General features: G+C 37.2%; 1 protein-coding gene across 1 annotated transcript in view; it reads right to left on the bottom strand.

The window, feature by feature from the left end:
* The window catches only part of Ankle2 (ankyrin repeat and LEM domain-containing protein 2), a 55,867-nt gene that overhangs the window by 7,589 nt on the left and 25,648 nt on the right, over positions 1-22,630 (bottom strand). Inside the window, exons 4-8 of the mRNA XM_083110406.1 lie at positions 20,276-20,478; positions 18,521-18,659; positions 14,504-15,863; positions 12,334-12,430; positions 9,026-9,157 (exon numbers count right to left, since the gene is read on the bottom strand). Coding sequence (XP_082966532.1) covers positions 9,026-9,157; positions 12,334-12,430; positions 14,504-15,863; positions 18,521-18,659; positions 20,276-20,478 — 1,931 coding nt within the window. The remainder of the gene's footprint in view (positions 1-9,025; positions 9,158-12,333; positions 12,431-14,503; positions 15,864-18,520; positions 18,660-20,275; positions 20,479-22,630) is intronic.

The following is a 22,630-nucleotide window of genomic DNA, read 5'->3' as shown; positions in this document are numbered from 1 at the left end:
GTAAAAAATGTTGGTCCTCCAAAATAAATAGCCTACTTTCAGTGGAGTGCCCTAGGAGGGGTTGGTGGGGGTCATAACCCAATACCTTTGGCCTAGTATTCCATAAAAAATTACGTCAAAGGCAGGATAATGTGACGAAAACAGGGCTGTATACTAAAAAAAAGTATATGTAACCCCCCTCCCCTCCCTTTTGAAATTCCTGGACAACCACTGCCTATCTTAAGCTGCATGTACTGCTACATTTAGGAAATGTGGGGGAAGCTCAGTTTTGGAGCTGACAACACCAACTGGTCATGGGTACCTAATAAATCAAACATTTTGCATATCTTTAATTTCTGGTAAGTAAAGTATTAAAACCTTATGTTACTATATTTTCTGAGGCTTTATTTGACCTAAATTTAAAAAAGAAAAAGAATAGACTACATTATTCTAAGTATGGGATGTAGTTTAACCTTACTTTGCAATGTTAGAAATTAGGTGACATACATTACCTCATATTGACCAATACGAGTTGAATCTAAAAGTTGAGATTTTTACTGTGAGTTAGGTTCATGCAGGGCTTCCTTTGTGCCAAATTTCAGAATTTTTCAAGAGGACCTATGTGAGATATTTAACCCCGAAAACTGTCAAAATTCAATGAACGGCCATGTTTGAACCCATGCTGTAAAAAAGGTTGCATTTCTAAGCACTGATATTTTATTTACAGACACCCTGCAGGCACATGAAAAAAAGATCAAGCCTTAGACTAAACCCCTTCATTGAAAAAATCGGGTTTAAAAATCCAATTTTTTAACTATTGTTACCCCAATTTCCACCATAATTTCCGTACTTACGATGCAATTTTAAGCAAAAAATACTTGAATATCATAGAAAGTATACTTCATTACCTACAAAATGAATTTTGTTTCATGTCTCTAGCTCTAATGGTTTTTGAGATATTAAGGTTTCTGAAAAGTGCTACATGTGCAAAAAAAAAAAAAAAAAAAAAGCCATGCACCATGTTGGAAAAATGGCTGCCCCAGGAGAACTAAAGACAATTTTTTTTTAACATTGTTTTTGATTTCTAGAAAAATGTACAAACGTATGTACTAAAAATTATTTTTTTCTAAAATGGTCATGCAACCACCATTGGATCGTTTGGCATGGAATGACCCTGGTATCTACAGTAGATATCACGTTTTACATGAAATAGGATGTACCTGGCCATGCACAGTTTTAGTCGCATTTTTGATTGGCAACCTCTTTATTCTCCTCATTCTTAGTCGGTGGTACATATTCCGGGTCATTATGTGGATCATGTACACTTTCTAACTCATTCTCATCTTTGCTGTTGCCTCAATACTCGCGAACTTTCTGAGACACGTTGTAATTCAGTAACAGCCGTTTCGCCGCCATCTTTGCTACTTACCATACTTTACATGAAACAACTGGTAGATACCATAACTTTCAACACGTCTAGCTCTGTCATCTGTTGACGAAACGAAACACTTCGAGTACGATTCGACTCCATTTATGATGGACTAAACGATACACACTGTAACTCAAAAATGACCAAAATGTCACTTACCATGTTTTACACCCGAGCCCTTCATTTTATTTCTTCACATGTGCTACTGTTTGAGATGTAGATAAGTTACTTTTGTTCAATTGTTGACTATCATTGCCAAACAAACATGCTAATTGAAATGTTCATATCTTGTGGATCTATTATTCATATTCCTCAAAAGAACTGGCCTTCCCTTCGTCGCTTTACAGGGTTGCTACGATATTTTGATTATGAAATTCCCGACATTTCCAGGTTTTCCAGTCCAAAAATGAATTTTTTCCAGACATGTTTATCATCATGATTTTTGCTTTTGAACCTTGTGTTTTTCAAATAAATATATAATCCATTAATTATTATGAAAATTCACTATCACAACTTTTTTAGCAAATTTCATTCTACACACACACGTAGAATACATGAAAATTCGAAGAGTAAAATGTAAAATTACAATCAGCATCAAATGTATTCAGGGTGGCTACAAACAAGCAGAAATGAAATTCCCTGACTTTTCCAGGTTTTCCAGTACAAAATTTACATTTTTCCCTGACAATTACAAACTAAACTAAATCGATTATTTTTGCAAATGGAAATAATAAACTCATACAGATCCACGTATGGTTTTGCTAAGTACCAATATTATCTTCTATTAAATTGACTTAATTTCTCTATTCTCTATGATTTGAATTCAAACTGCAAAATAGTGAATTTCGAAATTACAATTCACAAGCTAAGCAAGGATTATGGAATTTTGTCATACGCAGTAAGTTTAAAATAAAATACTTTATTATTTTTAAAGTTACGACTAAATGAGATAAGAGTGAAGAGTGATTGATTAAGAAATACAATTTGTAATTTATCAGCTTCCTTATACATTCTCGGTATTATATGTTGATATTTCCACTGAGGTTTGGAACCCTCTGCTTGCAAGAACCATGAGTGCGGACTCATTTTTCAATGCATAAAGCTACTTCTCTTCTTCTCTGTAAAGCAAATAACTGAACTCTTGCATATAAGTGAATCAATTGAATTGTACAAAAGAAAGTGTCATATTTCCTTACATTATCAATGGGATTTCTGCTTCAGTACAGTATATCCATGTGAAGTACTCTGAAACTACCATTATTGCTGACGGAAAGGGTATGTAAGTATTTGAAATTTAACGCAAGGAATTTATAGAATTGCATTGCATAGATACCTGATTTAGCTTAACCACACATTAAAACGGATCTCTCTAATAATAAAAGCTTCTGAAAGTTCATATACGAGGGGCATCCTGAAAACAGCTCCAACGGTGCCTACACGCAGCACTAGTGGTCGGAGAGCAACACACACACATGCACGAAGAAGTGGCATGTAGCTGTAATCTGGTACAGTTGCAATGCAGCAGGTTTAGGACAGTTCTAGGTTAAAGATTGCAGCTCTCATAAAGTCTCCCACCGACTGCGATGTAGCTAGCCTACATTGCACACTCAGAATTTGGCACAGAGCCACCAGCAATCGTGTGAGGTGTGCAGATCTGGACGTCGTGAGTGATAGTATGGTCAGACGATGGTGCAGACAATTCACGGAAGGCCAATCGAATGTGCACAACCCCATACAGCTGAGTACACACGGGCCCTTTGCATCACTTCAGGTGAGAGATCTTGGACAACTCCCTGAACATCCCTGGCCTTGAATGTACCGACTTCCATCTCTTTAACTGAAGAGGTTTCTGGCAGGGCAAGGATTTGACAGCTACACTGCGGTAGAGATAGTTCCAGTCTTTGCTGTCAGACACATATGTCATCGGCATACAAAATTTAGTGCCATGCTACGACACATGCCAGAATGGTGGTGATTATGCCGAAAATTATGTTAGGACTCACTGTTACTAATGCAATAAATTACAACTGACATTCTTGTTTTATTTATGCCTAATCGGTAGGGACCTTGATATTTTGTTATTTTTTTTTTCAAATTGGTGTATTTTCTTATTTTTTATTTTTTACTATACTATTTTCCCCGAAAGTCACATTTTCATTTTAGCGCATTTTCTGGCAAATATCTGAAATTATACCTTCATGGTGTTTTTAAACTACTGTTTCAAATTGTAAGTCACATGGCTTACACCTCTTCTTGAGAGTTTGATATCTTGAAAGTTATTTTGGGAAAGTAATTTTGCATACCCCCCCTTTTTAATTTTAAGGTAAGGATTTTATAATGGAATTTTCCCCGTATATACTGAAGCGTGCATAATGACCATAAGTGGCGACGCACCCAAAAAATTAAAATCAATCAATCCCACGTGACAGATACCAATATTTTATGATACCAAAAATTGGCATTATCTTTTTATGACTTGTTAGTGTTAAGTTTCCCAAAATTCGCGTTTTTGTTTTAGAACATTTATCTGCCAAATATAACGAAACTTAATACTCCATTGTGCTTTTAAACGATTATTTTAAATTGTAGGTCACATGGTCTACGTATTTTCGTGACAGTTTGATATGTTGGAACAGATTTTTGAGGAAGTAAAAGTAAAGTGCTCCCCTGCACTTTTCCATGAAGGTGTATAGGGGTGTGGAGTTAGGACCCCACACTTTCTTGATCACAGCACCACACTCCTCGGTAACCTTTATCCTTACGTTTAGTTTATGTTTTATAATAAAATAAATTTCTGCCTTGGTCAGCATATTTAGTTTTTATATCATGGAAACAAGGCTTTGGTGTTATAATATCCCTAAAAGTTTTCCTCAAGGTACCAGCTTCATATGTTGCTGGGTGGGCACCGGAGAAGTTTGAATAGGTGGAAAACATCCCGGTTCTCCCCCGCAGGGGATCGACCCCGGGTCTCTCGCATAGTAGTCAGATGCCCTAACAACTGAGCTCCATTATTACTCGCTCGACAAATGCCGATAGTGCACACTTAGCTTGGTAATTCAAAACATATCTCGTGCGACAAACACGAAGATGTGGCTCCCGTGTAACGGCAGATACGCACTCGATCTCCTGTTAGAACACTGCCACTTTGCTCTGTGATGCATTGATAGAAGTTGAAAAAATCGTGGGAAATAAATGATTTAATGTGGCTGTCGGATTTATTCCATGTACGTATAACTCTATAGTTTACTCTTGAGTAAAAATGGTGGAAAACTTGCATGTTCTATGTACACAAACATGGCCTAGAAAAGACAAGAATGTTGGATTTCATGGAATTTTTCGTTGTTTTAGGACATTTCTGTTAAAAAAATCGCTAAAAACGTCAACAATTGCCATTTTATGCCAAATTCGCATTATTTCGATATTTCGAATGGGCGAAAAATGTGTCCAGATATCACTTCACATTCCTAAACATAACTTCACAGCAATTACCATTTTTCACGGTTTTGACGTTTGCGAAAAATCAATGTACCTACTAATTGGAAATTACTTTCTGGCCACCCCTCCTATAAATCAGTAGATGGAAAGTGAAAATTTAGTAGGGCTGGCAGAGAAAAGTCAATTCTTGAAGAAAGTGATTTGCTGTTATGATTGAATGATTCGAGTAAATATGATATCAAAATATTTACGTATTTATTATTAGTATTTTATTTCATAATATTGGACATTAACTTCACTCAGTGAGAGATTAATGACCATCTCTCATGAGTTTAAACAGACAGGACAGAGAGTGGCATTAATTTCATTGCAATACTAGTGTTGCAGTAAATTTGAGGTTGGGAGCATGCACTTGCCAATTTTTATAACGTTCGCCAATGCAGATTTATGTTTCACTTTTTCGTGATAGTATTAAATATATATCCCGCTTGGTTGGATTCTTCTTGATATCTAAGAATATTGCAGTCATTGTAAACGTATGTTACCTTGTGCGAAACCAGTCAGGATGAAGAAAGAAAATCTTCGTAAGCACTGCTACATTAAATAAGGTGAACTGAGCCAGAAGAGTCATAAAATTCCAGCAGCATATTTGCAGTCTAAAGCTCTTCTTGTTTATGAATACGATTTTTGTTGGATGTTGCAGTCCATGCAATTTCTGTCGCATGGTTGTAGTGAGATACTTTGTCGGGTGGCGATATTTGACAAAAATCGTTTGTATCAATGGAACATATTTGTTTCCATGTTCCTTCAGTTTGTCCATCAAAATGCTTTACTACGACGTCCGACAACTATCGGACGGCACCACCCGCTCCGATCCCCTCCACCTATTGACAGTTCTGTCCCCTTACTACTCCCATACGGACAAGTAAAAATGATAATGTTTAGAGGCTTAACCTTTACTCCCCCAATGATACCATATGGTATCATGGTGCTGATTACGAAATAAATGTGCTTTCTGGACCTTCATACTCTTATGTTTGGGTGGAAACTCTGACACAGGTCTGGAGCAAGCCTGGGAAATTCATATTGATGACCAACTTCCCCCTTCTCCGCAACATATCCATGCAACATTTCCGAACAGAGTTTCACATTTTGGGTCATTATTCAACTTGTATGGCACCCAGGAACATGAAACATGTTTCAATCTCTTTGGAAACGTCCATTATTTGGAGAGAATACTAAGGTTTGCGCATTCTCCCCAAAATAGCGGGAAAAGAGGAGGTAAACTCCATATTTTTATGTGTTTTTTTTCCATTGAAATTCGGTGGTGGCATGCCCAAACCCCACTTCCTCGGTTCGGTGTTCTGAATTGTACACGGTTGCATGCTATGATGTTTTAGCTGAAAAACAAAACTTATACGAAGTAGATTGCCCCCATAGTGCCCGAGTTATAACAATTTTCCTCCAAAAATGCAAATTATCTATTTTTTGTAAAAAAAAAAATAATAATCACATTTTGGCTTATTATTCAACTTGTATGGCACCCAAGAACATGAAACATGTTTCATTCTCTTGAGAAATGTCCATTCTTTGAAAAGAATACTAAAGTTCGCGTCTTCTCCCCAAAATAGCAGGAGAAGAGGGGACAAACTTCAGATTATTATGTTTTTTCCATTGAAATTCGGGGGACGTGCCCCCAAGCCCCCCTTCCTCGGTCCGGTGTTCTAAATTGTACACGGTTGCATGCGCTGATGTTTTAGCTGAAAAACAAAAGTTATCCGAAGTAGATTGCTCCCATAGTGCCCAAGTTATAACAATTTTCGTCAAAAGAGTGTTCGAAGTAAATTAAGACTAAATTCCCTGACATTTCCCTGACTTTTTTTGACACCTCAAATTCCCTGACTTTTCCCAGTTTTCCAGGTTTTCCAGGTCTGTCGCCACCCTGGTATTGGATGCTACAATCACGTGCATCTAGCCTTCAGGCTAAGGTAACAGAGGTATATTATTTCACCATAACAGATCTCCACCATTACACAATTTTTCCATTTTCTGGCAGATTTATAGTGTTTTAGAAAATGCAGCATTTTTGCTTACATTTATAAGTACACAACATCTGGAGAAATTTTGTTACATATAGGAATTCTAGTAAATAAATGACAAGAAGATAAAATCTATAAAATACAAAGGCTGTCGCAGAGAAGGTGAGACAGATTTTTTCCTGGCTTGGCAACACTGCCTATCGTTTCGTCAATAGTCGCGTCGTGTAGGATGACCCATTCTGTTTCCGAATCAAGTTATCACATGTTGCGAAACGACGTTAGTGAGCAGCTGTGTTGATTTACGTGGAACGTGTTTCGTTTGCCCCTCCAGGTTTTTGTGTATAACATTGCTTTTCGCGATGAGTATTCAAGATGAACAGCGACATGCCATAAAATTTTGTTGGCGTTTAGGGAAAAGTGCTGCGGAAACATATGCAATGTTTCAACAGGCATATGCCGATCAAGACAGTCTGAGTAGAGCCACAGTATTACCAAGGAGTCATTGAGACTCTGCACCAGCACGTAGCAAAAAAAGGCAGCATTTGAAGAATTCCTTCATATTGCACCACGATAACGCATGCCCGCACACCTGGTGGGCTTTTCAGGATTACGCGACGAAGAGAAAAATATATATTTTCCCGCATCCAGCATACAGCCGGGGCCTTGGAGCCTGCGACTTTTGGCTCTTTCCACTTTTAAAGGCCGCTTTACGTGGTCGTCATTTCATGACGAACAAAGAAATGATCACCGCAGTGCAAGTTTTCTTCAGTTCGCTACCTGACGACGAATTTTCAAAGCCATTCACAAAGTGGCAGGAGCGTATGGACGCTTGCTTAGCTGTCAATGGTGCCTATTTTGAAAAATATGTAGGTCTACTCGATATGGCTGATTCTGAATAAAAATTTTGTGGTTTGTAACTTTTTTTTTGTTTCATTTTCATGATTCTTGGAGGGGTCCATGTACATGCTTGTCTTTTAACTGCTACGCAGTCACGACTTTTTGACCTATTGCGCTCATTTTGGTATCAATCAGCAGCTAATGAACTAAATTTTCACCCTAGTACATTTGCTAGCCAATGGAGGTCGCTGTTTTCCTATACAGGAATTAGTCTCACCTTCTCTGCGACAGCCTTTGTAATACACAATAACCTCACCTATACCAACCTTTCCGATAATTATGATCATATTGTCAATGAACTTTTGTTATCAATCATATATCTGGACTGCAAGTTTTACTTTGATATTGTTTCTAATATCTAGTATTATAAAAGTGAAAATTTATTACAGAAATTTGAAGGAACCATAATTTTGAACAAGACTGAGAATCATAAGAATGAAAGAAACAAGTTTCTAAACTATCCATTTCGGGAGTGTTGAACTGCTTGTTCAATTTGCAACTTTTTCTCTTGCAGACTCCAAAATGCATGTAAATTCCAGACAATCTGCAAAATTCCCTGACATTTCCCTAATTTTTCCCTGACAAGGCAAATTCCCTGACATTTCCCGGTTTTCCAAGTTTTCCAGATGTGGAGCAACCCTGCTTTATAAAGAAGGGGTCATAGGTTCAATACGCAGTGGAGGCATATTGCAAAACAAAAATTCAAACAAACTCAAAGAAGCTTTCTTAAAGCAATTGTAACAACTTGAGCATTGATGATGTGTAGAAAACACCTCATTGTTGTAAAATCACTTAACCTGATGAAAGTTTCACAAGCTGATACATCGCTACTTAGAATCTTTCTTGCTTCTTTTATTTGTATTGAACTAAGGGCATTAGAGACAACAGCACTGGTAGGATTCAATAAGAGCACTAATAAATTTAACTCGATGGTGTAACAACTCCCAAGGGCAAATGCCTGTCAAGCAGCTATTCATTGGGGAACTCCTGCCAGGAATTGAACCCAGAGCCACTTGGATCAAAGGAAAGCTGCCTAACCATTCAGCTACATGGGAGCTCAAAAAGAATATTGGCATCAAAATGAAACTGAAGTGGACCAGTCGAAATTAAGAGATTTTTTAAAAAACTCCTTCAATGTACAAGTATCAGTATACATATTGCAGCATAAAACTATTAGAATTTGAGGCATCTGGTCATTCCTAATTTGAAGATCAACTTGTGGAAAACCATTTTAAAGCAGACTAACCTCTCTCTGTCCTCCTCCCTGTACAGCATCACCAGATGTCTCCACCTGTACACACTGGGATAATGTCTTGAGTCAATCTCTACTCCTTGTATTGCATGCAAAACATCCAGATCCAATTTTGTCGGTTCGAGGCTAAAAAAAAAGGAAAAATAAATAAAAATTGCAAGCAAGTACTGCATAAAAATTAGTATTGTAGGAATAAATACATATATGCTAAAAAATTGCTTGAAATAAAACATGGACAATAAGCCCTATTTTGGAGGGGTGTTGTATTTTCTTTCACTTACCAAAAACTTTACAATTCACTTATAAACAATGTAAATACCAATACAATAGAGTAGTATGCTTCACTACACTTTGGGCAGTGAAAGGATGAAGCTCAATGCAATAAAAAAAGTAGGAATGGACCACTGTGCAACTTTTAGGAACATATTTGAGATATAACACCATTAAGCCTTGTTTCCATGACATGAAAAACTCAATATGCTGACCAAGGCAGAAATTTATTTTATTATAAAACATAAACTAAACGTAACATTTCAACCTTCTAGCAAGGTCTTCTTCAGACTCCGTACCATGTACAAATGAAACAAGGTACAAAACAGGATGATACATATACATAAAAATTAATCCCCTCCAGACACAAGACTATTAGAAAGTTGTTTTCCTGGAACATTCCAGCAGGTGGCCTTCCCTTGTCAACTGTACTTTCACCTGACAGGAGATTTAGCTAAACATTTCCTTTCATCTGGAATGTGGTTGGACTCTTTATCTCACACTCATTTTCCTTTCTTTCTTCCTTCTTCTCTCCTCTTTCTTGTCCTTTCCACTCTTTCTAACACCTTCTTCCATTCTTTGTTTATCTTCAGTTCCCCATTCCAGTTCATTGTCCTCTTCACCTTTCTTCTCTAATACCTTGGCCTCCTTCCAAGAAGACAAGATAAGCTACCTAGATATACTGATGAAAACGAGGAGAGGACAAGAAATTGAAACCGCTTGGCATCAGAAGAAGTGTGCAGCAGGGGTATTCTGCCACAAAAGAAGTGATGTAAGTGAGGTGACAAAAATAAATTTTATAAAGAATATAGAGGACAGAATCGAGAAAATTAGCATGAAAGAATGTGAAAAAGAAGGCAAAATTAATAGCCTATGGAAACAGCTGGAAAAGAATGGCTACGAGGAGGAGGATAGACTAGACATAAACAGAAGAAGGAAGAAAAGTGGCAGGGGAGAAGAGGAAGAGAAAGAAAAAGAGAAGCAGTTTGGAGTAAGGAGTATGGGGAAGACCACAGAAAAGATATGCAAAGTGTTTAGGAAAGCGGGCATTAAACTTACAGGAAGAGAGGGAGAAGCATCTTAGGAATAGCGAAGAATGCAAACAAGAACAAGGAAAACAGAGAAGAGGAAGAGGAAGGGATTATCTACGAAGTGAAATGTAAAGAATATCAGTGTGTGTACATAGAAGAAACGAAAAAGAGGCTGAAAGACAGGTTGAAACAACATAGGGATGATGTACGACTTAAGAGAGATAGAAATACGATATTTAAACACACAAGAGAAACAGGACATGACATAGAGTGGGATGAGGCTAAGCAGATAGGAATGGAGAAGAGAATGCTAGTGAGAAAATGGAACAAAGCCAAGGAAATAGAGAAGAAAGGTGAACAAGACACAATGAACTGGAATGGGGACTGAAGATAAACAAAGAATGGAAGAAGGTGTTAAAAAGAGTGGAAAGGACAAGAGAGAAAGAGGAGAGAAGAAGGAAGAAGAATGAAGAAAGGAAAAAGAGCGTGAGATAAAGAGTCCAATCACATTCCAGATGAAAGGAAATGTTTAGCTAAATCACCTGTCAGGTGAAAGTACAGTTGACAAGGGAAGGCCACCTGCTGGAATGTTCCAGGAAAACAACTTTCTAATAGTTTTTCTTGTATGTACGCATTGCTTGCATTGTAGAATTATTTTCCTGTAGTTTACGGTTATTACAAGCATAAGAAAACAGTTTTTTGTTGTGACGTTTCAGGAGAACACACGCTCCCTTAATCAGACATTTATTTTCATTTTGACTAAAGATACAGTTATAACAATGGTTAGCAATTTTTTAAACAAAAAGAACCCGTTATATAATGGATGTTGTCAATGTTACATTATTGTAATATAGCAACTTAACTGTGAAAAGAAGCAAAATGAAAATAAATGTCTGATGAAGGGAGCGTGTGTTCTCCTGAAACGTCACAACGAAAAACTGTTTTCTTATGCTTGTAATAACCGTAAACTACAGTAAAATAACTTTCTAATAGTCTTGTGTCTGGAGGGGAGTAATTTTTATGTGTATATATATCCTCCTGTTTTGTGCCTTGTTTCATTTGTACATGGTACAGAGTCTGAAGAAGATCTTGCTAGAAGGTTGAAACATTACGTTTAGTTTATGTTTTATAATAAAATAAATTTCTGCCTTGGTCAGCATATTGAGATTTACATATTTGAGATAAATTGTAAATCAAATCTGTATATAAAATGTAATTTTGGTGTTATTACAACAAATACATTCTGAAAGCTTCTTTTTAAGCTACTTACTAAATTAAATGTCCTTTTATCTTTGTTCAAAACCCTACTTTCAGTGCACTACTCAGTAAACTACCCTGATATTTCAATGACTTTTTCAGAAAAAGTAAATTCTCAGACTTTTCCAGGTAAGCCAGATTGGTAGACACATTGAATGTTACTTTAAGGTGAACTGAAATAGCTTAGGGATCAGGGAGGATAATATAACTACTGCAACTGAAAAGAGTTATGTGAAAACATGGCTCTACTAGGGATCAAATCTACTGGCCTCCCCACAACTTTCAAAACTTGTGTGATTTCTGTGAAATGTATATCCATTTCAGGTACATTACAAGTTCTCATTGAATTGTAGTATGACTTTTTTGTTTTAAACCTGCTATATGCACAGATAGGTCAGTCAGGACTGAACCTACAGTTTAAAGTGGGATCCAAACCACTATGTGGCTTCACCAGTTATCAAACCTGGGAGCTCTTGATTGTTGTGACATAACCACTTTGCAATGGGGCAAACCCTCATTGATACTGGAACCCTTGAACATGTAAATACTAATACTATCTCCCCATAAGAGAACTAACTAAATTGAACTATTAACTATCCTTTGCCTGGTGGAGCCACAATTTTTCACATACAGTAACAGTTTATTTCTATTTATCTGTTCCGTTCCTTAAAAATGAGATTTTTAAAATTGGAATGAACATGTTTTGTAACACGTTGACACTATAATTATAAAATAAATGCTTACCCTTTAATAAACACCTCTATGCCTTCATCAGGAGTTACTGGTTGCTCTGGAGACGAAGACCCTGATGATGAAGGAGGTGTATGGAACTCATCACTCCCTTTAGTAACAATAAAGACAACAATTTAGCATAAAGTATTTCATGGCAGTTACAAATTGCATTTTAAGAATCAGTTTAATATAAACGAAGGAAAAAAATCACAGGTGTCCAAAAGTTAAGTACAATGAAAGTAAATGTTGAGTCACTCCATATACTGGATATCTTCACATCTGAGAAAATCTTTCACCATATATAATGCCTATGAGAATTCTCACATTAACAATACTGTCACCAAAGATGTGTAACTGAGTATGTCTCCTGAACGTAATGGTTGCTCGCAATGGACCACCACCAGGAACTAGTCCCCTTAACATTTTGTTCATGAGGTGGTAACAGGTTCCTGCTTCTCTCAAGATCATTGTGTATGTGAATTGGTCTATTGACTGAGAATAAAAAAAAATGAACCACTAGTGATACTGTTGCCAATATTCTGACTCTCAATAAAACTGATAGTTGAAAATTACAATTAAAAGTTGTTCAAATGTTGTATAATGTCAATACGTAAATTTTCCAATGCAGTTTTTGCATAAACTTACAAGAGTTTTGCTTTAAAATGTTCAAGAATTACATCAGAATATTTAAAATGATGTAATTTAATCACAAAATCCATTTATCACACAAAAATAGTGCAAAATAAATGATAACTTCAAATTTTCCATAATTTTCTGGATAATTAGACTCTGCAAAAGTGTTTCATGGCATTTTTGTGGACCCTGAAAAATAAATACCCCAACTCTGGAAAAGTATCAGCAGGGATTAGTAAATATATTCCAACCAATACTTCCTTGGTATCGGCTTAAAGTATACACTGAATCTCATCTGAGAAGAGCTTTTGCTTCTACTGATTCAGGGACCAGTGGAGATGTTTCTGGCACCACAGGCCTGCCTTCTTTGCAAGGGTAACCGGGACACACAATACTGGATGTCTCACATGTAGGCAACTACACGGTTTGTCTTCGAACATGTGCTCTTGAGGCAGCTGCAAGCTCATAAGATGTCTGGCGAACATCATGCTGAGGGGTTACGACTCCTGGCGACCTGGTACTGGTCAATATGAAACCTCCCTTTGCCTTGAAAACTCACCAAAGTCTAGAGAAGATGCTTTAAGCACATTGAGGCCTGTTCTGTGCCTGCCTTACTTCCCGTCCTCTGATTATTCTACTCTGCAAAAAGAGGGTTCAGATGGTATCTTTGTGTACAACTCTGTACATTCACTAGCAACACATCTGCACAAGAGGAGGACTGCTGCTATTCCCTTGCCTTTAATTCTTTCATTTCCTGATTATATTTAACCTTTGGACACCAATGTATGAACAATATTTATGTAATTCCAGAGATCCACTGCCTCCTATGTCTACAGTTTAATGGTCTCTTAAATATAGGTAATAGCCAGTTACTGTTGAGTATACATTCAGCTATTGGGTTTGGTTCTTCTCTCCTTGGAGAGCAGCCAATTGGAAACTTGACAACAGCATTTAAGAAGCCATTAACTTGTAGGAAATGAATGCAGTGTACCTTTGAAATTAATGGATTTGAAAGATGAAAGCAAAATGAGGAAAGGAACTTTATTCTATCATGTGTAGTAGCCATGTTTCCCAAAGTATCAAAAATAGAGTTAATTCTAAGAATTTTATCCTCGTGAAAAATATCAACTTTAAAGAATATTCTACATTGCAATAATGAAACACAGCCTGCGATTTCCTTAACTGGTAAGTTAAAGTTCACAATAATAAATTAACCTTGTTGCAATATCAGATTATGAATTCTAAGACTTGCCTTATATCACCTCCTGAGTTATACACTGCTAATCTTCTAATGTAAAAATCACCCCCTTCCCCAGGTTCTGAAAATCATAGACCACTTTCATAAAACGTAAGAAGACGAACCAAAGATCATCCAGGAATCCAATGATGCAGTTATATTAAGTAAATAATTACACCTAAATATACTTGATAACCACTACATACGTAAACCACATACTTGCACTCCATTTTCAGACAAAGCTACAAATCAATAAACAAAAAAAAACTTATGCTGCCAAAAACCCTATAGGCTAAAAACATTAAGGCTCACCTGAGTCTTCAACATCAGATTCCTGAATCACAGTAGGTGAACAGTCTTCTGTAACCATCTCTTCAACATGATTTTCCTCCTTCGGTTTCGAAGAAACACTCTTGCGAAAAGACTGAGTTGCCTTTCTAGCTTGCCTGAAGTTCAGTGCTTTTGAACACAACTTTCTTCCATCTGCATCAGTTTTGGCACTTAATGGGTGAACACTTGAATATTCAGAATACTTACTAATTGAATGGTCAAAATCATGTACGCCAGGTTGCCACTCACCATCCACCTTATCAAAAGCCAATTTACGAGTTACAGAATCTAAGCTTGGCTCAAGATCCTTCTTAGAAAAATGGCTTATACCATTCTGAATTGCACGGAACGTGTTTCTCTTCAAAGATGCTGTCTTGCGACTGTTTCTTACAAAATGTTGAGGTTCCCAGCTGCAAGTACACTCATCTGTATTTTCCCACAGAGTGCTGTAGTCTTCCTCTGTAAGATTCTTTGAAGTTCTTTTGTTTTTCTCTGAGAACACGTCTTCGTTGCAAAGATCACTATCTGAAGTCAAGGCACTGTAAAGATTAAGAACTATACAATTGATGTGGTTCATATTTGCTGAACTGTTACTTCTAAGTTTCCTGTAATGATCCACATTATCTTCTTCGTCAGACGAGAAAACAGTTTCCGGATCAGGAAGGAGGACTCTTTCCAAAGACGACACCACGAACTTCAATTCTTCCTTACTCAAACTCTCAAGCAATTTACCTGCAACGATTATTGCAATTCTTGAGTGAACTTGTTGAAAATTTACGCTACTAAATTTGAAATCATCTTTATAGCTGTTAACCAGGTTTTGCAGACACCGAACTTCTGGTTTCAGAACTTCCTTTAATGCCAGCGATATATCTTTACACTGGACGAGATCCATGGGTATTGCAGTCCTGATACCGTTGCCAATTCTTGTTGCAAACACTTGGCATGACTTTTCCACATACAAAAAGGGACTTTGCATAGCTGAACTATGCAAACTTTCGCTTTCACATCTTGCTGACTCACTGACCATATGGCTCTGACTTTCCACTGACTTGTTCCTGATATCATCCACAACATTATTTAGAGGTGCAAAGGACAAGCCTTCATCCATTGGTTCAGGAGTGTCTGAATCCAATAGCGTGAACGACTTAAAGGCAGTGCAGAGCTCCGAAATTGGACTTAACGGACAGACTGGGTCTGTACCATTTACACGCTTCTGAGAAACTGCTTCATCCTCAAGAGAAGCTTTCCATGTCTTGAATATGCTTCTCGTATGATCCTCAGTGGATGCTAAACTTTGGAGTTTTGCATTGAGGAGATCTGTGTTAATGCCTGGAGTATACTGAAATAATAAAAAAAAAATACATTAACATGTAGAATGCACACAAATTCTCAACAGCAACACTTACTGCATTCTTGTGAAATATATTTCCCTGCTGATTTAATTCAATACACAGATCAACTCATGCTAAGAGCACAGGATATTTTTGTCATGGTAGACTAAAACACATTCACATCCAAAGATTATAGATGCTGTCTAGGGAGGTCAAAGCAGTTTCCCACCTCCACGCAAAAGAGCAAAAGTCCCATAAGAACACATATATATTGCAGCAGAAATCCTCAGTGATAAGAAACTAGTGTAATTATGTTGAACAGTTGTGTGTCAAATATATTATTTCATATCTGTAAGGGTGTCAGTAGAAAACAGGCCACCTCGTATATCTCAACATGTAGATGGCAGTCATGTCACAGGCTTGGGTCGAAGTGACGTTCTTCCATGTGACACCTCTGACACTACTCCTTCATCTGCGACAAGAGATATAAAATCTTCCCCATACACTGCCGTCATTCGACAGTGAATGTCTCCCGTACAAGCGCCTTCCGCCACCTGGGAACACACAACTGCTCGCTGCTCTTCCTTACTGGCCTCAATGATATGCTGGATGGCACGTCCTGACTTCACATGGCTCACACTCGCACTGATTCACACAAGCCTGCAACGTGACTACCATCCACAGGGCAACAACGGAACAACCTTCCAGTAGCAGGAGTTTCGTGAAGCATTGGCATCTACGTACATGTTGAGATATACGAGGTGGCCTGTTTTCCACTGACTGGCCCTTATAAATAGGATTTCAAATGTAAAATTGGCAAAATTCTTTCTATAACTCATTGGTGGCATTTTGCCTGCCAGTGGCGGGACAGAAATGTTAATTTGGAAGGGGTGTATGTACAGCTATGCTCTGCCCACTCGATTTCCTCCCCTTTTCTGATGCTATGCGCACCCTTGCTCCAGAAATAACTGTGACAGGGAATAGTTGAATGAATCAAAAACTATTTAACAATTCTGTTAACATAATCTGTTCTAAAATATTCGTCCAACAGTTTGATTCTATTCTTCCAGGAGGGTGTAATAGTTAATACTGTTGCTTTGTGATCAGTTTTCAGGGTTGCATTCCCTGAGGAGGCAAATACTTTGGAGTATCCAAGAATCAGACTACCGAAGGGTGGGGGTACAAAATATGTTATGACCAGTGTTTTTTCCCTGGTAGTCAACAACGGTACTCCATACTGGCATCTTATTATAAGTGAGGACTAATAACATTTTATTCTAACAAGAGAAATGCCTACGATCCCAGATAAGAAGTCCTGGGTTCGAATCCCAGCCTGGGCATGGATATTCTTTGTGTCCCTTTATCAATTTCATCATATCATCACTTGTTCTCATTTTGCAATTAGCCAAATGTGGCAGAAAAGAGGAGTAATGTAAAGCAAATCAATCAGTGAAACAAACAAGAGAAATGCATGTGTGTGTGTGTGTGTATGCTTGGATGCATCATCGTTTATGAACATAACACAATTTTGAGTAGTTGTTATGATGAACAAAATTTTGAGTAGTTGTTATGATGAACACATTAACAAACTACAAGGTAACATATCAACTTGAATAGTGCCAGAACCTTTCTTCCCAGAAAAAGAAAGCAATAAATTGTAACTTTTTAGACTTAATTTTATCACAGGTTTGCTACCTTTATCCTCCATAATAATACTCAAATTTAGGCATCTTAAAGTATATGTTTCTCAAGATTAAGCACACTTTTAGTTAATACGCATAGTGAATATTCCATTCTGAACTTCGCCAGCTCCCGTGGCAGAGTGGTTAGCACATCGTGCTACGATGCCAGGGGTCCTGAGTTCGAATCCCAGCCAGAGCATGGATGTTTGTGACTGTGAGCGTCCATTCATCAATTTCATCATATCATCACTCATCCCCATCTTTGCAAATTACCCAAAACTACAAATTATTTTGTGAAAGCAGTGTTGTGCCTACGTTGGAATGAATTATGCTACAGCTAGAAAAACGATTTTTCTCTCATTTATTTCATATGTCATAGACCATTAAATAATTCAAAAATACTATGTAACACAATGTTTTAAATCTGTTTCAATACAGTTTGTTCACAGTTTATCACAGTTGTGTTTTCCCACTATTTTTCTGGATGTTTCAAACAAAAATACCTCCTCCATGTATTAACTATGCCAAATTATAAGTTTGCCATATTTAATTGTCTGGCTGATTTCATCCAATGGAATACCTTATACATCTTCCAAAATATCTGGCTGCTATGAGAATGGCAATTCCCATGGTCAAACATTGGTGACCTCCAATTTGGTCCACAACAGTCCTCAAACGTGCACTATATTTCAAAACATTTATTGTTAAATTATAGCTTAAGCGAAGCCCTAAAATTCTGAAGAGTCTCTTTTATGAATCTCCAAAAATGTAGTTTAAGTAGAGATTTCAAAGTGTCATCGGAATTTGGAATCTACCTCACACATTGAGGGTGTGCTCTTTTGTGCAAGCTCTGAATAAAGTTATGATTAAGGAGCCCATTGATTGCAACGAGCAGAGATTCCAATTCAAATTGCTAACATGAATAGTGCTAAACACTTTTAATGTGAACACTTCATGCATTATTTTTCTTCAATCATACTTACCTCTTTGGTAACTTTCTCAAATCTGTCCTTCAGATACTTCTCTAACTTATCAAGTCCCTCAGGTTCTGATAAGTTACAAAACATTCCCAAGAAGGGCCAAAACTCTTTCCATTTTACTTGAAATTCTTGTGCCAAATTCCTGAAATGGAAAGCAAGAACATACATTTTATTTTTCGGAAATCAGCCCCCAAAGGGCACGTTCTTCGCTGGAAGTGAAATATTTTCCGGCATTCCGACCCCACTAAAGCATCCCCTCACCTATCCCTAACCTTGATCAAGCATTCCCCCAGTAGGAATTTCCACTTCGAGAACTGATCTCAACGCATGTAAACCTTTCCCACTGCCCAGGATATAGTATGTCAAAGAACCATGTATTGTAATATTCATGGTGTTTCTACAAAACTACTTTTCATGTTTTTTTTTCTTTTTCAATTAAATACATATGAAGATGAAACACTTGAATTATAATGTCATAGAAACTATTGAATGTCTGTCAAAAAGCTATTTCAAAAATCGATTAGGATCTCAAAACGAAGGATTTTCATGAATGTTGTTACTTACCAAAAAAAATCATAGCAGGTGAAATATTCTAACAGAGATATGAAATGTTTTATTTGGGAAAAGGGTGGAGGAGAATGGCCCAGGCTTTCACAGAAAGTGAAAGTATGACACAACAGAACCAACAAGAGCACTTAGGAGATAAAGGGAAAAGTATTCCAAAATTTCACTTACAAAAAGAGGCAAATTCTTTAAAATAATTGCAGTAAACAGTTGATCATCTACAATATTTTTGTACACCACTGCACATTTGAAAAGCATACACTTGGAAACTTACTGGAAGCAGAGGCTTGTGTGAATAAAATGATCTCTGAGACTAAAGGTTAAGTATGAGACCCGTAAGTACTGATTATTGACTTATTGTGACATATTAGTATTGATTCATTAGTAAAACTGCCAATACTTTTATCAAAATATCTACAATTCTTTGTCATTTTGTTAATTTTCTTGTGGATATAAAAGCAAAATTCTTCATAGCAATCTTATTCGATGAATTACTAAACAAAATACTATGGATAACATTAATTAATCAATGCATTAATTCTTGTTAATGGTGTGCAATGCTTGTTGCTATTATTTTGATTCATGTTTATTCAATACAAATAAAACAAGCACAAGCATTTTTATTAGTACTACTACCACCACTTAAAATTATTATGCTTCTTTAATTTGCATTGAATTATCAGTATTAGTAATCAATGTACAGTAATCTTTGATAACTGCTTGCATATTCATATATTGGTTAAACTGCTGATATTTTTAACAGTACAATTGATAATTTTATAAATAAGTATTTGTCATTTTATATCAGATCTGAACTGCTGCTATGATTATCGCTGCAGGAAAGTTGAGAAAACAACATGGAAACTCTGTAGAACTCTGTGTTAATGCAATAAAACAAGATCGAATTTTGTTGATTATAATGAACAAAAAACAACACTATCTTGTTGTTCTAAAAATAAATAATATATTCCAGCATGTGCACAAAGCACATTGTTAAATGTACATGGTCACAGATCTTTCCAACAATATAGTTTTAGCTTCTGGACAGTTGACTATCTTCCCAAATCATGAGATTTTAGCTTAGAGATAATTTTAACATTCTTCTAACGAAGAAACGAGTCTACAAAAACTGCACCATATTAAGGCACTTTGTTATTTAATTAGAAATTAAGGCTTGGCAACCCATAAACTCACCTTCCTTCCCTCTCCAACCCCTTCTCCACATCATTCAACCTGGATGCTGTAGATCCGGTTTTAGCTGTAGGAACCTCTCGGAGCATGCGAAGTCTAGGAGGGGTCTTCCACTTCTTATGGAAGATCACAGCAGTCTCCTTTGGCATTGGACCAGCATATGCCTGAACTTCGAGTTTTGGAGATACAGGATTTTCCATGAAACCCTATAATATAAAAACTAGTTTAGCTCGACCTGTTATGACTCATAACAGAAAAATAGTGTTTCATGAATACAATCTATGCTTTATAAAACTTGCTTGCAAACAATCAATGCAGGTTTATTTTATAAGATTTTCATCTTTCTCTGAGAATGATAGTACAAATTATAGTAAATCATCCTCTCTGCAAAAATCCTACTAATAATACCCTATTAGTTTACCAGTTTTTGTATGTTTGTTTGAATTGTTGTTTCAAATCCACTTCATGCACAGATAGGCTAATCAGGACTCGACATGCAGTTTAAAGTTGGGTCTGGGTCCGAACCACTGTGCAATGGCCCTCCACCGAGTATCAAACCTGGGACCAGTTGATTACAAGGCAATTATGTTATAGTTTGTCAGTGAAAACTAAAGTAGGTATACTGAGTGAATTCCTGTTTCCCTCCGTTTCTGACACCTTTAATACACTTCACTACTAAAAAAAAAAAAAACATTTATAAAAGAAGACTTGTGTGGTAATTTTGCATTATTGTCAATTGGACCATGATTCAGAAAAGAATTCCCTGAAAATTCAAGAGGCTCAAAATTTAAATGAAATGAGATAGTCAAATATATACCAACAAAATCTGAAAGTACACGTGCTATGATCTGGTTGAACAGATGTGGGAATAAACCAATCACATAAACTGGTGAGGTACAAGATTGAAGCAGGCACCACATAAAAATATATAGATGTTCTGTGACCTGTGACCACTAATTTTAAACACATGCATGACCATAATTGTTGTAACAACCTTAGTGACAGTGAAGAGTATCATTACCAGGCATAAGTGCCTGAAACTGTACATTACTTTAATAACTTAGTTAACTGCACTGAACAGTCATGACATTTCTTTGTATATTGTCCGTGTAACCACGTTCAATACGAGAACTAATAATATTATGAAACGCTATAACTGAGAAAGATCCATGTCAATTACATCAAAATGTTAAGTGAATTCAAAATGCCAGTCATTGCACAACTACAGTTATTAATAATACCGGGTGTTCCATTCAAATTTCCATAATTTCAATTAATCGTAGAAAAGAAAGTATGAATGATAGAGCAATGAAATTTCAGAGAATTGAAGAAAAACTCATAAATTTTATTTTCCTAAAACTAATAAACACTAATACACCTCCACATGTGTCTCATTGGTAGCACGAACAATATCCAGTCTGTATTCAACTTCTTGCCATGTTCTCTCCAACATGTCCCCTGTTACTGTTGCAATCGTATCACGTATGCGGGTTCGTAACTCTGGGATGTTATTCACTGGAGTCGCAAACACATGATCCTTGACGTACCCCCAGAGGAAGAAGTCCAGCGGAGTGAGGTCAGGTGAACGTGGCGGCCACCGTATCGGTCCATCGCATCCAATCCAGCAATTAGGAAATGTCAAATTGAGGGACCTCCGAACATCCAGACGCCATTGTGGGGGAGCCCCATCTTGTTGGAAGATGATGTCCGGTTGTAGAGCAACTACCTGGGGGTACACAAACTGCTCCAACATGTCCAAGCACACAGGGCCTGTTACTGTATCTTCATTGAAAATGACCCTGCGCTTCATTAGACCACACCAAACATTCAATTTTGGGCTATCGCGCACATGTTCTCTCTACACATGTGGGTTTTCAGATCCCCAGATCCGTACGTTATGCCGGTTGACAATCTCCGACATGTGAAACGTTGCTTCGCCTGAAAACAGGACGTTGTCAAGGAAGTGAGGATTCATGTTGATACGCTGCAGAATTTCCATACCAAATTCTTTGCGACGCGGCTTATCATCTGGCTTCAATTGTTGCACAATCTGTACTTTATATGGATACAACCGAAGCCGCTTGTGCAGAACTCGATGCGTTGTTGCGTTGTTGTTGGAGGCACATTGAATTGCCTAGATGCCTGGCGGATGGATTTACTCAGGCTTCTCTGAAACCCCGCTCGAATTGCTTCCACCTTTTCCTCCGACACATGATGGCGAGCTCCACCAGATTGTTTTAAGACACTGCCGGTTGTTAGAAACTTACTAAATAAACCACAACCTAATTGATTTAGCATCAGGTGCAACTCCTCCGTACACTCGTCTGAAATTTCGTTGCGTTGCAATCACAGATTTTG

The sequence above is a fragment of the Lepisma saccharinum genome, chromosome 1 (assembly GCF_977018435.1).
Source record: "Lepisma saccharinum chromosome 1, izLepSacc3.1, whole genome shotgun sequence".
Lineage (NCBI taxonomy): Eukaryota > Metazoa > Arthropoda > Insecta > Zygentoma > Lepismatidae > Lepisma > Lepisma saccharinum.
Note: the sequence above shows the minus strand (reverse complement) of the source record. Positions and strands in the feature narration are given on the sequence as shown.